The 18592-nt window shown below is 32.6% G+C and overlaps 1 protein-coding gene across 19 annotated transcripts in view; it reads left to right on the top strand.

The window, feature by feature from the left end:
- Positions 1-18592, top strand: part of LOC132732530 (5'-AMP-activated protein kinase catalytic subunit alpha-2-like) — a 58126-nt gene that overhangs the window by 23572 nt on the left and 15962 nt on the right. For 7 of the 19 annotated variants that reach the window (XM_060718979.1, XM_060718985.1, XM_060718980.1 and 4 more), the window contains 8 exons: positions 772-828; positions 7071-7139; positions 9595-9621; positions 16248-16287; positions 16924-17013; positions 17427-17497; positions 17940-18005; positions 18387-18528. In XM_060718979.1, coding sequence (XP_060574962.1) covers positions 772-828; positions 7071-7139; positions 9595-9621; positions 16248-16287; positions 16924-17013; positions 17427-17497; positions 17940-18005; positions 18387-18528 — 562 coding nt within the window. Of the gene's footprint in view, positions 1-771; positions 829-1195; positions 1223-7070; positions 7140-9594; positions 9622-16247; positions 16288-16923; positions 17014-17426; positions 17498-17939; positions 18006-18386; positions 18529-18592 lie in introns of all 19 variants that reach the window. The other 12 variants (XM_060718988.1, XM_060718992.1, XM_060718986.1 and 9 more) reach the window with 7 other exon arrangements.

The following is an 18592-nucleotide window of genomic DNA, read 5'->3' on the forward strand; positions in this document are numbered from 1 at the left end:
GACACCAGTACTGGTTGGTTCCAGGAAGCGAAAGTGGGAGTGATGAATGAAAAATTATTAGTTGCAAGAACTTTTTTTTTTTGCAATCAAGCTTAGATAAATATGTTTAAACTAAAATACACATTGGTTTGAATCCTGGCAGGGACTTTAAATTGTTTCATGTGAGGAAACCATCCAGCTAGCTTACAGAAAGATGCTGGTTCTTCTCAGGTGCCCGCCCACGCATGAAATAATGTACTCAAGGGCACCTCTGGTCTTTTTCCGTCAGTAAAGCCAGAAAGTAGCCATATGAAAAAAAGATTGTTCTCAATTTGTCTGAAATCAATCCACCCAACCAGCAATCCTTAGGTTACTAGTCTTAAGTGTTAACCACTTGGCCAGTATGATCACACTACCAGTATCCTTGAAGTAGTTAATGGGTGGTCGAGAATGTCATATGCAAGTAAGTTTGTATTTCTGGCTCAGAATATTTAGACATAACACCTGTTGGCATATATCAAAATCTTGTTGATACATATATTTTGCTGTGTCCATGAAATTATGACTTCAAAGTGGCCTGGAAGTATTAACAGTTGCATAATTAGGTCATAGGTGAAAAACAAAAAAACATAGTTTATTGAGTTAAAAAATTAGTTACAATATCAAATTTATAAAGTTTTTAAAATTGTAAGTAGTAATAAGTTACTTGCCAGCAGTATATGTGCTATGTATCAACAGTATATGGGTTATATTTTTTGTGAGGGAAATAATGCGTGTCTTCTTTATTAACAGTCTGGTCGTCACGCCCATATCCTTGGTTCGCCGCCAGGACCAGAGAGCCTTCCTTCTGTTAGTATTATGACATGCCATAGTTTTTCCTGCTACCTTATTGCGTATGTAAACAGAACAGACTATTTCCGATGCTGATCGAAAAAACAAATTTCCTTTTTGTAGTAAATAAGAGTTCATGTACCTATTTTGCTATGCTTAAACAATCCTATGCAGAAAAAGAAATGCATATTTTCTTCAAATGTTTTGTGACAATACGATCCCATAACAATACGAACTCATTTTCTCTGAATAAAAAATGAAAGCATTTTATATGGCCATAAAAAAATGTGCTGTTCTGTATGCATTTACCTGGTAATATTAACATCCTAGTACACTAGATAATATGCTTTGCTATGAAGCATGCTGTTTCTTCCTTGTTCCATAGATGTGTCCGTTTTTCCTACCACCAATTGTAAGTTAGTTACCTCCTCTACTGGTTTGTGGATTTACTTGTTGTTATCGTTACTTAGTTAAGTGATTGACCTGTTATGTTGAAGTGTGAAATTGTTGCTTGCGTTTTGTTGACTATTGGTAATTGCTATTGTTTTTATTTTTTGAAAAGAACATTTTATGAATGACTCTGTAGATTTTGTCCGAAAGAGAACCTTGTGATCATATTTTGTCTGTTGTGATCGTCGATTGTCTGTGGGGATCAACTTTATCGACTGTTGTCTGTTGTTAATGACTTTTGTCTGTTGTTTGTCATTGATATATATAATTTGTCTTTTGTCCCCTTCCTAAGATGGTTCCAATTATGTTGTATTTACCATTGTTACACTTTTAACATTCTTGCACAGCTTTTAGTTTATTTAATTTTGCTGTAACAACATTTTGTTAATTCACGTTTGGCATGTTTAAAATGCTCTCACTCGTTGATTAATTAATTTTTTATATAAGATTTCCAAAATAATTGTCATATGAACACATTTGCAGATGTTTCTTTATTCAAAATTTCACCATTTTATGTTTAAATGTTGAATTCTGCTAAAGCTGGTGCTTGGAAGCTTGAACGTTAGCTTGCACTTCAACTATTACGGAACATGAACAGGCTCAACCAAATCAAGCCAGCAACATTTTCAATTTTGCCATATTTTGGCCATTTATTGTGAATCCATTGTATTGTATTTTTGATATTGGCTTGAATATTAAGAGCAGCTCATACATACTGTTTTGTGGACTTTTTGTTGGTATACTTTTGTCTTTATACTGTCAACATGCACAAGTAGGGTCTTACATGTGTATTCCACCTGTCAGCATTTCTTGTTGTAACAAAGTTGAGTGAAATGCTTATACTGATTATTTTTACTATCCAACAGTATTTCATATATGGTTACTTGGTATTGAGTTCTTATTTTATATTATACATTTCTTGTAAGTCATGACTTACTTTTTTGCTTTTTTGCTAATGAAAGTTCTTCTGTTTGAAGAGAGACCTAAATCAAGTAACTCCTCGCGTAAGAGCTTAAAGTCTGTAGGTGTCTGTTTGTGACATTAATCAATGTTGCTTTATCCCTTGCCAAGATTAAGAATACCAAAAGATTTTGTTTGTGAATGATTTTGTTGTATATTTAGCACCTTTATTGTCATTATTTATAGCTATTTTACTTTTTTATCATTTTGTTGCAAAAAAGATGTTTTGTATTCTAAGGTGAAATAATATCAATCCAGTGCTTTAGGAGCTACAAGTATTTTATATGTATAATTAACTTAGAACCTGGTGACTGGTTGTTTTTCAGGGAGAGTCTTGAATATAAGAATTTATGATAATAATAATTTATGATAAAAACAGGTTGATTTCAGACAAGTATTTACTGGACAGAGATTAATGCGGGAATGGTGGAAATATACAATCAAGAGCTTAAATAAGTTTTTTTTTTGCAGCATTTGAATTTTATTTATAAAAATGCATGTCATTTAATCTTTGTTTTATATCAACAACTCTTTCTGGCAAACACCCCTGTATACAAAATTAATGTATCTATGAAAGTTGGTCTACAAACTTACAGGATAATAAATAAGAAGATATTCTGCAAGCTTATAAAATATCATTGGTTCTAAGCAGGTGTCCTAGTCAAGTGTCATTGACTCTTCTCAGGTGACATTCTACTCAGGTGTGAGGTGACATTGATTCTACTCAGGTGTCATTGGTTATACTCAGGTGTCATTGGTTCTACTCAGGTGACATTGATTTTACTCAGGTGGCATTAGTCCTACACAGGTGACAACTCAGGTGACATTTGTTCTACTCAGATGACATTGTTTCTTCTCAGATGACTTTGGTTCTTCTCAGATGACATTGGTTCTTCTCAGATGACTTTGGTTCTTCTCAGATGACTTTGGTTCTACGCAGATGACATTGTTTCTTCTCAGATGACATTGGTTCTTCTCAGATGACATTGGTTCTTCTCAGATGACTTTGGTTCTTCTCAGATGACTTTGGTTCTACGCAGATGACATTGTTTCTTCTCAGATGACATTGGTTCTTCTCAGATGACTTTGGTTCTTCTCAGATGAATTTGGTTCTACGCAGATGACATTGTTTCTTCTCAGATGACATTGGTTCTTCTCAGATGACATTGGTTCTTCTCAGATGACATTGGTTCTACGCAAATGGCATTGTTTCTTCTCAGATGACATTGGTTCTTCTCAGATGACTTTGGTTCTATGCAGATGACATTGTTTCTTCTCAGATGACATTGGTTCTTTGCAGACAACATTGGTTTTTACTCAGATGACATTGGTTCTAGTCAGGTGACATTGATTCTACTCAGGTGACATTAGTTCTACTCAGGTGACATTGGTTCTACTCAGGTGACATTGGTTCTACTCAGGTGACATTGGTTCTACTCAGGTGACGACATTGGTTCTGTGCAGACAACATTGGTTTTTACTCAGATGACATTGGTTCTAGTCCGGTGACATTGATTCTACTCAGGTGACATTAGTTCTTCTCAGGTGACATTGGTTCTACTCAGGTGACGACATTGGTTCTACTCAGGTGACATTGGTTCTACTCAGGTGACATTGGTTCTACTCAGGTGACATTGGTTCTACTCAGGTGACGACATTGGTTCTACTCAGGTGACATTGGTTCTACTCAGGTGCCATTTGTTCTACTCAGGTGACATTGGTTCTCCTCAGGTGCCATTTGTTCTACTCAGGTGACATTGGTTCTACTCAGGTGACATTGGTTCTACTCAGGTGACGACATTGGTTCTACTCAGGTGACATTGGTTCTACTCAGGTGACGACATTGGTTCTGTGCAGACAATATTGGTTTTTACTCAGATGACATTGGTTCTAGTCAGGTGACATTGATTCTACTCAGGTGACATTAGTTCTTCTCAAGGTGACATTGGTTCTACTCAGGTGACGACATTGGTTCTACTCAGGTGACATTAGTTCTACTCAGGTGACATTGGTTCTACTTAGGTGACATTGGTTCTACTCAGGTGACATTGGTTCTACTCAGGTGACGACATTGGTTCTACTCAGGTGACGACATTGGTTCTACTCAGGTGACATTAGTTCTACTCAGGTGACATTGGTTCTACTCAGGTGACATTGGTTCTACTCAGGTGACATTGGTTCTACTCAGGTGACATTGGTTCTACTCAGGTGACATTGGTTCTACTCAGGTGACATTAGTTCTACTCAGATGACATTGGTTCTACTCAGATGACATTGGTTCTACTCAGGTGACATTATTTCTTCTCAGGTGACATTAGTTCTACTCAGGTGACATTGGTTCTACTCAGGTGCCATTTGTTCTACTCAGGTGACATTGGTTCTACTCAGGTGCCATTTGTTCTACTCAGGTGACATTGGTTCTACTCAGGTGACATTGGTTCTACTCAGGTGACATTGGTTCTATTCAGACAACATTGGTTGTACTGAGGTGACATTGGTTCTATGCAGACAACATTGGTTCTATGCAGACAACATTGGTTCTATGCAGACAACATTGGTTGTACTGGGGTGACATTTGTTCTTCTCAGATGACATTGGTTCTACACAGACAACATTGTCTTTTACTCAAGTGACATTAGTCTTACACAGGTGACATTGGTTCTACACAAGCAACATTGGTACTCAGGTTACATTTGTTCTACTCAGGTGACATTGGTTCTATGCAGACAACATTGGTTCTACTTAGGTGACATTGGTTCTACTCAGGTGACATTGGTTCTACTGGGGTGACATTTGTTCTACTCAGGTGACATTGGTTCTTCTCAGATGACATTGGTTTTATGCAGACAACATTTTGTCCTACTCTGATGACATTGGTTCTCCTCAAATGACATCTGTTCTACTCTATTGACATTGGTTCTACTAGGGTGACATTGGTTCTAATTAAGTGACATTTCTTCTACTCTAGTGACATTGATGCAGACAACATTTTGTCCTACTCTGATGACATTGGTTCTCTCAAATGACATCTGTTCTACTCTCTTACCATTGGTTCTACTCCGGTGACATTAGTTCTATGCAGACCACAATGGTTCTACACAGACAACATTGGTTCTACTCAAGTGACAATTGTTCTTCTTTGTTGACATTGGTTCTACTCGGGGTAAAATTGGTTCTACGCAGATGACTGATCTTCAAAGGTTGCATGGGTAGAATCTGTCAAGAGTTCATATGACTATTGACACGCAAATGGACGGGACTGAAACATTATTCTAGTATTTTTTTTTAAAAGCCCAACATTATGTTCCAGTGGTGCTTGTTTAGAAGGAGTTGCACAATAAGTTATGCTTATTGTATTGTAAAATTTGTGTTAGTGATACACATGTTATCATAGTTATATAAATATACTTAGGTTACTGTGTTAGTAGCATGTGTATTTATTGACTGATCTTTATTTCATGACTGAAATATTAACAATGTTACACATCAGGTATAGCAGCATATTGAGTTTGATACTAACAGACAATATAATCATAATACTAAGTTCAATATTAAAATACATTCAAACATAGGTTTACTTACTTAGGTTTTGACTTACATACAGACATAGTTACATATAGGTTCAATACTAAAAAAAGAAAAACAGTATAAATGCAGGTTTATTTAATACATCCTTATAGTATAAATGTTCAATGCTTATATGGTATAATTGTAGATTCAATGCGTAATGCTGTATAAATGTTTATTAATGCAAAAGTATACTGTATAAATGTAAGTTCAGTGCTTAAATGGTATACATATAGATTCAGTGTTTATATATGTTATAAGTGCTAATACATTGGTATAAATGTAGGTTTGTTGTTTATATGGTATAAATGTAATTTTAGTGCTTATATGGTGTAATGTCTGTTCATTGCTAACAAGGTATAAATGAGTGTTCAGTGCTTATATATGGTATAAATGTAGTTCAGTGATTATATTGTATAAATTTAGGTTTTATGTTGACACAGTATTAATGAAGGTTCATTGCTTATATGGTATACATGTTGATCCAGTGCTTAAATTAAGTTTTGATTTAGGTTCATTGCTTATATGGTATACATGTTGATCCAGTGCTTAAATTAAGTGCTTTTATGGAGTGAGTGTAGTGCTTAGACTGTATAAATACAGATTCATTGTTTATATGATATAAGTTTTTGTTCAGTGCTGAGATGGTATAAATGTAGGTTCAGTGTTTATATGGTATAAACACAAGTGCAGTGTTTTTATGGTGTAAGTTTAGGTTCAGTGCTTGTATGGTATAAATGTAGGTTCAATGCTTATACAGTATAAAGGTAGATACAATGCAATGCTAACTTACAGCATATAATATCATAGACATTGTACATTCACATCTTACTTACCACTTTTTGTTAGTTTCAGAAATATCTTTAGAAATTACACATATGTTCAATTATTACATAATGATGGTTTAAAAAAAGTTTTCCATGGGGGTCAAGGTCACTGTTTCTTAAATTAGATACATAAAGAAATGCGAGTATTAGAAAAAATGGGGGGGGGGGGAGGATGGGGTGGTGGTAAATGGTCAAGTAGGTTATTGTTATATGATATAGTTTTTTTAGTCTATAATATTAAATCAGACAACTTTTACCACAACTTCTTTAAGATTTTTAGTTTATAAACCAAGAGTAACATTTTCAAGTTCATTTCATGATAAAATCTTTTCTTAGCTTTTACAGCTTTTGCATGCAATTCTATTATTTTCATCCTTTGAACATAACATTTTCTGTTCAATGGTACAAGGTGTATTTATATATATAACATTATTGGAAGACTTATGATTATTTAAGGAGCAGGTCAACCGTCTATCAGCCGGACAAAGTGCTGGAGCCAGCTCCCTGGCAAGGTCACAACCAGTGGTGAGAAATATGAACACATGTATAGAGCTATGGTGTATATAGACAAGATGTAATATATGCAGGGCTTTCAAGACATTCTCATGAAAATATTGACATGAAACTATGAATAAATTGTATACAGGCAAACCTGTGCACAAAGAGCACAAACAATATTTAGAAAGAAGCAAAACATAATTTTCCCTTTCAACATTCATAGTATAGAATTATTTATTGTGAGAGACCTAATTGCTAATCAAAAGGTACTTTTATTTTTTCAATACTGATATTTCAAAATAAAAAAAAGTATGTTTGACTGTACATTAATAGGATATTTCTTTTTTAAATGTAAAGTTTTATTTTCATTATGTAGAATACCATTTGAACAAAGATATTTTTCATATGCTCCATTATTAAGCAAACTGCCTATGTAAGCAGAAGGCCTTCAAACAGTATTGTATAATATTATAAAATAGATTGAACATACAGAATCTAAATGGTTAATTTTCTAGTTTTCATCTTTCTTGAATTTCTGATGACAAAAATCTGCATGAATTATTAAAAATAATACAGAAAATAATCAATAGAAAATACATTAAAGTTCTTTTAAAGCAGCAAACCTCCAGATGCATGCTTATTTTCTTGAAAATTTTGAAAATATATTTTAAAGTAAAATATGATAAATTGAATAAAAAATGTAATTGTAAATGATACAATCCATGTAAATTACCAAAAAGAGGTCAAAATAATGCAAAATATGCACAAGTCACACTGTAGAAATATGATGATAAATACTGCAAAATCAGCCCTTAATCACACATAACATGTAAATTATTACTTTAATCTTGAATCTTTTGACTTTCCTTAAGATCTTGGTACATTTTTCTCAAGTTTGATTTTCTTGATATATTTTTTGGCTCATCTGGAGGCAAGCTGCTTTGAAATACGAATAAAGGTTTGTCTTGCTCTTCGTGAGTATATTTATAATGTAATCACAATACTAGAATGGTCTTGGAAGCCCTTATATCACAGGGTCATTACAGTAATGATTCTAATAACAATATTTGAATTAATTGCTCCCTAGATGTAGTAAGACCATATATATATAGCATGCTTTTTGTTTACTGGCTTTTTTTTTTTTTTTTGCATAACAGACATTTCCAATGTTTTCACCTACTGTAGAAAACTTTTATTTTTATCCCTTGAGTTGTAAAGTAGCACCTGCAAGGTAAATGACATCATTCCAAACTACATCTATGCTTGAATCGAAGTGTTTTTTGTAGGTCATCTGGCATATAGTACCTGAGAGTGAGCTGTTAGGATTTCTTATCATATGATGTACTTTCTGTTCCTTCATTTCTTGACATTTCACCAAATTTAGTACAGTAAGGGGCAGTAACTTCTATTGAATTATTTAAGGAGTTAACCTGTTCCTGCACTCTGGTGATGTTTTCATCTTATCTCAATGGGCCAATGATGATGAAACTTTGTAGGAAAGTTCTTTTTATTAAGCCCTATGAAATAATTCAAATCTTTGGTAAAATCATGCAAAACTTTGGTTGCCATGGCAACTAAATACAAGATCTTTAAAACAATTTCTTTTCCAAAACCACATTTGGCGCTGCCGTCCGGTTTTGATAATAGCATATAATCTAGTTGTCCTCTACAAAAAGATATTCGTGTTAGGCCCTAAAATACTAAAGGCCCTGTCAGGGTTTCCCTACTTTAACATTGACCACATCTCTATTGTTTGAATTTGTTTTTGATTTTAACAAAATAATTGTCAGGATTCACTCAGTACTGGTGTATATCCTTTCTTTTCCTGATCCTTGCATAAAGCTCTACCAAAGATGTTCTGATATGTCTGGTCTGTTTCCGATCTGGGGTATAGGAAAAAACTTCAGATATTGCTTAGTCAAAACTGGCCACACCACACAGATCTGTTGATCACATCACAGCATGGGTTCTCAAGATTTTGGGTAAAAAAATACATGATGAGAATAAAAAAAATCTGATTGTCAAGACTCTGACAGCTTTATGTTAAGATATTTTAGCTTTAAAATGGCTTTGTGGATCTCTACTAAATTTGTTTAAGTTTAGACGAGCAATAACAGTACAATCATGGTCCTCTTGTTACCTATACTATTTAACTTTCGCTTACATGTTACACAGTATATTACACAGTATTCTTAAAAATCCTTGACAATTAAAGATAATAAAAATAATAGATGAGAAGTTCTTATACTTTAATTAATGGGAAAAAGAATAATAAGCTGTATATTAACTCTTTGTTAAGCTTTTATATGATACTTTTTCCATTATGTTTAAAAGATTTATGTCAGATTCCATTCTGTAGTTTCATAATGTGATAATTCTTATGAAATTGAAACTTTAATTTCTGTTAAAATGTCATTCGTTTAGCTTTACCTTTCTCTCAATGTGAACTTGTGTGAGAATAGTATTATATTCCTGGTTGTAGGTACGGTTAAGAGCAAACAGCTGCCAGGTAACTAACTGTGTTACAATAGCTATTAAACAGAACCTCCGGTCCTGATGTAGAATATTATATTCCTTACAAATGACCAATTTGATTCTCTTGCATTGTATACTTCAGATAAGAGCTTTGTCCTTGAGCCCAGATATGATATTCCTTTTTAGTTATCCAAGAGCCGACACTTTTCCTTAAATCAGATATTCCTTTTAAGTTATCCAAGAACAGACACTTACATTATTGTCCTTGGTATATATACATCAGATAGATTACAATTTAAATCTTCTATATTCTTTTATTACATAGCAATTGTAGTCAAATATTATCCTCCTTTACATAATGCCCTGTTTTACCATCCCATACTCATACATTTCAGAGTAAACCACTTGTCCTTAGTCCTTATGTCAGATATATAAGAATTTAACTTACCTGTATTCTTTAATTTTTCCTTGTAGTCAATTTAATGTCTCTTACACATGCCCTATTTTACTATCTCATATTCAGGTACATTACAGAGCTGTAGCCTTATATTGACAGTCATACATAAATCAGACACTTGCCCTTAAGATAAAAGTTCTTTACTTTTTCAGTTATATATAACTAATTTTGCTCTGGTGTATTCTTTTATAATAAAGGAGAAACCTTTATACTTTAGTCAGATATTATCTCCCTTACCAGTTACTATTTAATTCTTACATATTACAGGGCAGAACCTTGCCCTTTAATTCATTTGACCAATCTTTCTCTCCTTGTCCATTTTACATATCACAATGAAAAGAAAAACACCCTCTTTTACTCAGAGATTTGCCTTTCCTTTTGCTTGGTCTATTATTATTATTTATCTTTGTAGACATGCATTTTTGATAGGAATTATGTTATAAATAATATGAAATATGATTGAATCACAGCTCTTTAGTTGGAATGATGCATTTTATAAATACTTCAATATTTTAAAGAGTATGCTTGCATTGTTTTTCACTCTATGTAAACCATTACATTTCATGTAGATTTTTCAATTTCTTCATTTTATTTGTTTTTAATACTACTTAATCTGCATGGTACACCTCTTTATTTGACATCTTTGAAATCTATGCTTTCTAGATAATATGAGCCGCATCACGACAAAACCAACATAATGGGTTTGCGACCAGCATGGATCCAGACCAGGCTGCGCATCCGCGCAGTCTGATCAGGATCCATGCTGTTCGCTTACAAACCCTATAACAAGTAGAGAAACTGATAGCGAACAGCATGGATCCTGTTCAGACTGCGCGAATGCGCAGGCTGGTCTGGATCCATGCTGGTCGCAAACCCATTATGTTGGTTTTGTTGTGTCGCGGCTCAAATTATAACCATTATATCACAGCATGCATCAAATCACAACTCTTGCATTTTAGTTTTTTATCAACTCAACACAAGTAATGGTTTGTCTGCTTTTCTATGTGTATGTATATATAGGTATGTTAATTAGACATGTATATTTTATATATATCAGTAGTGTTAGATTTTTAGATTTCAATTTGAATCATTTGGATACATTTCTGTAAAAATGTCATAAATTAATTAAATCTTCATAAACAGTGCTCTTTCCAGATAAATCTGTTTAATAAGAGATTTTTATTACAGGGAATAAATATATATAAAAGTATTTTTTTTTAAATATAATACAAAGCTCTTTGGTTTAATTAAACGTAATCTTGACTCAGAGGTTTCTTTCCAGGTGTCAAATATAAATGTCTCGTTGAAATTTAAAAAAAAGAAGAATTAAATCCGAAATTATTTATTTTGTATGTATTCTGTTCTGCAAAATGAAAGGGCTAGGTACGTTTTGGGTCGATTTTGGCCTATCGGCAAAAAATATTCAAAATTTGATATATCAAAATTAAATTTTATTTCTAACAAATGATGCAAGATTGAGCCAGATATCTGTTTAGACAAAAAAGTTATAATAAATCAAAACAACCTATCAAAATACAAAATACTACAGTTTGACGTCATCAACGTCACGTATTATTTTGAGCGCATCGCTTCGAGTAATTAAAAATATAGTGACGCATATGTATTTTCTTAATTGTTTATCGTGTAATACAAAGGAGTTAATGATACATTTGATGTACATTTCTACGTTCAATTACGATTGCAGACATAAATAATTAGTCACTGTGAAGTATATTAAAACAGACGAAAAGGAATACATATACGATAGCTTTTATTACCTGCGGTCTGAAGACCGCAGGGTATTGGTACGCGTTTAACTTTTGAGGTATGGAGGAGCACGTGCCCTGTTTTCGGTACACGGAGGAGCATGTGATCTGTTAACCGTACATGATTGGTTAATTGCCTTTTCGAAAACCTAGCTAAATACCGTTTGCCGGTACGTTACGGATTTACCTCTAGGGAATTAGTCCGAACTACACATAATTAAGAACAAAAACTATTACGTGGCATTTCTAATTTTCTATAATTATTTTACCGTTTAAGATGGAAAAACTTGAATGATGTGTTTGAAAATTATCAATGTTTCTTTAATATCTTTGTCAAATTTTACAAACAATAAATTGTTTATACTGAAAATCTACAAAATTAAAATATTCGTAGTGGAATCTGCCATAATAAATAAAGATAATTTGTAAACTTGTGTGTTTACTTATTTTTTTTTTTTTTTGCTCGGAATTATTCATAGAATGGAAGGCATATTTAATCATTTTCTTAAAAAGAAATAATTGTTTTATGTTCGACCGTCTCCGGTCTTTCAACTACGGTCACCAGTTTCCAAAGACCTTCTTCTATATTGATCGATTATTGTCAACTATATTCCTGATACAAACGTTATTTATCCCCCCAAACAATGTTGAAAATAGTTAAATGAGATATATTTTTATATGATTAAAAATGTTCCCCGCAGGAAACCGTTTTACTTGTTTATATAATTTACTTACCCTATTTAAGAAGTGTGTTCAGTAACTGCTGTTTTATAAAATACACAATTACTTTAACAAGTTCATAGTTAAATTTTCGGCACTGAACCTTCTTCAGTTTAAAAGGGCTATGCAACGAAATCTATTAAAAATTTGACATAGGAAGAGGCACATATTCGTAATATTACATCTATGAAAATATTTTTTATTCAGTGGTCTTATGTAATTACCTATTTAGTAAAGTTCAGAACTTATATCTATGCACGTGTTTGATTATCATCATCATCAGAATCATTATTATTATTATTATTATTATTATACGATATTGATCTTTCACATAATGCCTCGGTTACTCAACCTACCGGAATCGGCCGAATTACCGGAATCGGTGGTCTTTACTGGAATCGACCTGTAATTTTGTTATTAATGAACTTATAAAGAATGGCCTTGCATTTTTATAAGATATAAACATCATCAATGATATGTCAAAAGATTTTTGTAAATAAAATCACTTTTGATTAAACAATAAAGCTAAGATCGAAGAGTTACTGCCATACTACCGGATTCGTCGAGGGCCTGTGATTTGGTTATATATTATTTATGCATTTTAAATTTTAATAATATTTGTTTTGCCTGTTTTTATAAATTAAACTTAAACGTTATGATTGACCTCCAAAAAAGAAATGTGAAAAGAAAATCGGTTTAATTAACAGTGAAGAAATATTTAAACGGCGAAAACGGGAAAACTGCCGGAATCGGCGAATGATTACCGAAATCGGCCTGTATTTTGCTTATTTATGAACTTTTAACCAATTTTCTTGCATCTTTAATTAAATATAAAACGATATCAATAATATGTAAAAAGATTTTTGTAAATAAAATCACTATTGATAAATAATACAAAATATTTAATATCGGCAAGTTACTGCCATACTGTCGGAACCGGCGAAGGATTACCGGATCGGCCTATAATTTGGTATTTTTTGGACTTTTTAACGTTTCCTTTGCATCTTTTTATTAAATATAAACATTATCTATCATACTCAAAATAAGAATTTTGCAATTCGCTTTTGATAAATAAAACAATCGAGTTACTGTCATACTGCCGAAATAGTAGAATGATTAGCCTCCCTTGAATTCCTGCCAAAATGTCCGGAGACCACGTACGTGTTAGATTTTATATTGATTTATTAATGTTTATGTTCTCAGTATATAGATTTTGCAAAAACTTAGGTCTTGAATACAGGATATTTTTGTGTTTCATAAAATATTTGTCGGTGATCGCCGCGGAGAACTTACTTTTTTATTTTAAGATGACGTTTAAAAAACATAATTAAATAAATAAAATGAAATAAATAAAAAATAATACAATGGAAAAGAAGAAAAACATAAACAAATGTACACACACATTAAAGTCGGCAGTGTTAAGTCGAAGTTTTTTGGTATCGTTCAAAAACAGATCATCATTATAATACGATGATGCAGAGGCTGTTTATATTCTGTTAAAAAATAAAATACAAAATGAACTAGTACAAGATTTTTTTCTGTTACGGAAGTTTTTTCTTTTGCAAGGTAAATGCACGGATAATTTAAACTACCTTAGTCACTAAAAATATTTTCAACTTGCTTAGAATACTGTTTTAATTGAAGAATATAGGAAAAGGCGGTGATCAATCAACATAAACTTTGTTCCGGATTATTTACACTCGTATTTATGTTTCCTGTTAAAGGATAATACCACATATTTCATTGTCATACTTTGAATATTCAGATTTCATATCTAACAACACAAAGCACAAAGTAGGTTTGAATTCCATGATGTAAAGAATATACATGAACACGTAAAAACAGTGCATAAAAAATCCTACCCTTTTTCAATGACATATACCATTGGTGCAACAGTACTGTACTATACTGCAATAAATTTGCATAGCAGTATACAAAATACTACCGACGAATTTCTTATTTTCAGTTTTGTTTCAACACAAGTTATGACTAGTAAAATATAGGTACAATTGCCGACAAAATGCTTTTCCAGCTACATACATTTTCGTTTTCTCACACACATACATGCCATAATTTCAAGACTGATTTCCGGGACACTTTAAAAAAATTCTTAAATGTTGTAACTTTACAACTTGCAAATGTTATAATACAGTAAAGCATGCGCTATGCTTCATCACTGTGGTAGCGTAAGGTATTCAGCGTACCTGTTTTTATACCTGACCAATGCCTCTGACAAAAGAAAGAAAAAATGTTAAGAAGTGACTTATAAAGTTTTTGAAGCCAGAGAGACTCGTATGTTAAAAATTATGTACAATATTGCGACACTTCCAAGATAACTGCAAGCATGCAAACATTTGAAGAATTTGTAAAATTATTTCAATACAAATGTATAAAACAAAATCGCAACTAATGACCTATATTCAGAATTTTTTGACAAGATTTAATTTCACACCACCCTTCTAAATAAACTGATTCTGGAGACAAGTGATTGACCGGTGCTAGAGATCATTTGGTGCGCTAAAAGTGTCAATCATCATTAAAGAGCGGTTTTATCAAGACTTCAAAAGACTTTGCCGACGTCAGACGTGACAAACTGCTAGGTAAATGTAGGCGGAGTCATTTATTCAGTTGTTGGCAAAGCAGCAGTGTTACAATATTTTAATTGACGAGAAAGGTCACATATATTTATCAATCAGTGGATTAGTGTCAACAACTAAAATGTCTGTGGAAAATCTATCTGAAATAAACGTCTTATAATAATTAAATGATATAATAATATAAATGTTATTGCATATTATTGGAATTGTTCACTAAAGAGAAATACTTTATGTTATTTAAATGTACAGTGATATTTATCTCTTCACTAATTGAAGAACTGGAGCCTCTCCTACTACCAATATATACTCGATTACGCCCCTTACCAATCCGTCGCCATTTGCCAGTATGTAAACAGCAGACTGACGGAGTGTAAACTTTGGGTAATTAACAGAAGTGCGCAAGCAGTAACCACAAAATAGTAGGTGATAATTTAAAGCTAATATTTTATGGGAATATAAAATGTAAAAACCTAAGCGGTTAAAAAGTGCGTAAACCTAATATTTGTAGAATCACACCAAAATTTACCCATTTTTGCGAATTTTGCGCGAAATAGAGGATGATTGACGTCATCCGTGACGTCATCTACGTTGCCGAGATACAAAGGAACGTCAGTTTTTAATTGCATATATGTTGCTTTGTCAACTGACATTAAATGACTCATTTATATTCAATATTTTATTTCTTCAAAATTTTGGGCCAAAATCGACCCAAAACGTACCTAGCCCTTTTAAGTTTTATAAGATCTTAACCTTTTGACTATTGTATAGACCTGTGATTCTCATATATTTTGAATATTCCTTTGTATGAATAACTCTTTCTGATTGGTGGTTTAGTAGTTTTGCCTCTTTTGCTTAACTTTCCTAATTTTGGTATTATTAAGAAGCTCTGTTTAGCCTATTGTGGTCAAAGGGTTAATAAATTAGAAAATTTTCCAAAAAGTATTAGTTCAAGCAAAAAAAAAATTGGGTTTTCTCCATTTAATTTTAATAATGAGTTATATAAATACTATTCTGCTTTTATTTTATACACCAGTTAGTTTTTACAGTGTGACCAGAAGGCTTATATATTTGATATCCCTGTTTTTACCATGTCATGAAATGATTTTATTGTTTGTTACAGACTGCTAGTCCACTTAAACCACACCCAGAGAGAATGCCAGGTATGTACATGAAATAATAATATTTACAGAAAAATCATACCAAAATCATACTATCCTTTCTATGTGTCTGTAGTTTGTATCTAATGAGATTCCATCAGACATGCTGTAACATGTTGCTATGATAGAGAATGTTAGGTCAAGAGAGTAGAGAAAATAAGAAGCTAGTTCCAGTCTGTTACTGCTGGGTTTGGGAATGGTTGCAATTTTGTCTTGAGGACAAATGTTGATTTGTCTTGCAAATACCTAAGCCATGCACATATAGTGCCCTAAATTCTTCCCTGTCCAAGAGTCAACACCCTTCCTGTGTATGACAGAAAGTTTCAACAAATTGTCATTAAGAGAGAAAACAGTTGGATATTTAAAAACATCATAGTAAATTTAATGTATCTGCCAAATTTCTTCAACATCACATGCTTGGAAAATAGAAATAGAAAAAGTAGCACTGTAAAATGCTTAGGGTGACAAATCATGGCCACCCAAGGATACTGTAAACTTAATAAGGCAGAGAAGGTTGGCCTTTGCCACCAGTATAAGGCCAGACCAGCCTGCACTAACATGCAGACTGACAAGGCTCTATACTGTAGCCTAGCTTACTTCATATCATCAACATTTTAGATATATTATTGTTATTTTCAGAAATGAAAGATGTGACACAGACTTTAGATCCTCTGTTAACAACTGTAAACAAAACACATACACCAGCAAAGAAAGCCAAATGGCATTTAGGTAACGAGTCCTTTTCAATAACCTTTTGGTCACTATTGTATCATAGACTAATATAGGAAAGAAATTTTTAAAACTCTTTTTTTCTGAAACTTTAAGGCATAAAGCTATGACATTTGGTATGTAGCATTGTCTAGTGGGCCTCCACAAAAATTATATAAATCAGACTAGCAATTTAGGCTTTTTCAGGTCTCTTGTGTTGATATTATATAAATATATGTCATTGTTTCCTTGAGCAAGAAACTTTACACTCATTGCTCAGTACTGGTTGGTTACAGGAAAGAATTCGAAAGAGTGTCTACAAGCTTATAGCATCCTACACAATCAAACTAAAATAAATTCTGTATGAACAAAATATATGTATTTGAAAATTTGGATTTTTTCTCTTCAATAATGGTATATTCTTGTATTTACAGGAATAAGATCTCAGAGTAAACCACAGGATATAATGCATGAGGTGTTCCGTGCTATGAAAGCTCTTAGTTTTGTAAGTACATGTTTATATAGAGTCAACCTATTATCTATTTGGTGGTATTGATATATCAGGTGGGCATATTCTTTTTGGTCTATGTGTTTGTTTTTGTGTCTGATTGTTAGAAGACATTTACATTGACCATGGAAGTCCTTCTGTTTTCAGTCTTCAAACTTCACACGTGCAAGCACATTGGCAAGCTCTACCTACTAGACCTATTAAGTGAACACAGGGTCAGGATGAAAAAAAAACGCTGTAGCACAATTTATAGCTGAATTATCTGTAGTATTTGATAATAAGTGGCTACTCTATATTTGAAATTCGCATCTCAAAAATGTGTCTTATAAGTTTACTCCAAATATTAAATAGTTCTCAATTTAATCATAACTTGCATCACAATTATTGCAACCATTAATTAGAATGACACTTACAAATTATTAATAATTTATCTTTACAGGAATGGAAAGTTATTAACCCCTATCATGTGAGAGTGAGGAAACAGAACCCAGTTACTAGTAAATATGTAAGCATATTTTTGACTTGTTCTATTATATACTTATATATGAAATATTATAAATGAAATATTGAGAAATATTGATGAAAAGATATGAGTTTTTTCATTATCTGTATTTTCACTGTACATCAAAATTTAATCTTTTTTACGGCAGTGAAACATATTTTACATATTTTCACTAGTGTCTTGCTGAATTACTCTCTCCTAAATTCAGCCAATACACAGAATTTTAAAGGAAGTCTTTAAAATTGTAATGTCAAATAAAAGAAAAAAATGTATAAAATAAACAGAAAATTTAATTTTATCTATTAAAATACAGGATTTATTTTCATTTTGTGGTCTGTGGCAATATTAACCTGCATTATGATGTGTTGTTCTGTGTTTCTATAGACAAAGATGAGCTTACAGTTGTATCAAGTGGATCAGAAGAGTTTCCTGTTGGATTTTAAAAGTTTGGTGGAGACTGATAACCAGGACACATTTAACCTTCACCCAACAGGGAGCATGGCCTCACAGGGGAGCAGTGATAATGGTATATTATAATAATACAATATAATAATTACATTGACTAAACAGATAAATGCTGTAATTCAAAT

The sequence above is a fragment of the Ruditapes philippinarum genome, unplaced genomic scaffold (assembly GCF_026571515.1).
Source record: "Ruditapes philippinarum isolate M1 unplaced genomic scaffold, ASM2657151v2 ctg576_1_1_1_1, whole genome shotgun sequence".
Classification (NCBI taxonomy): domain Eukaryota; kingdom Metazoa; phylum Mollusca; class Bivalvia; order Venerida; family Veneridae; genus Ruditapes; species Ruditapes philippinarum.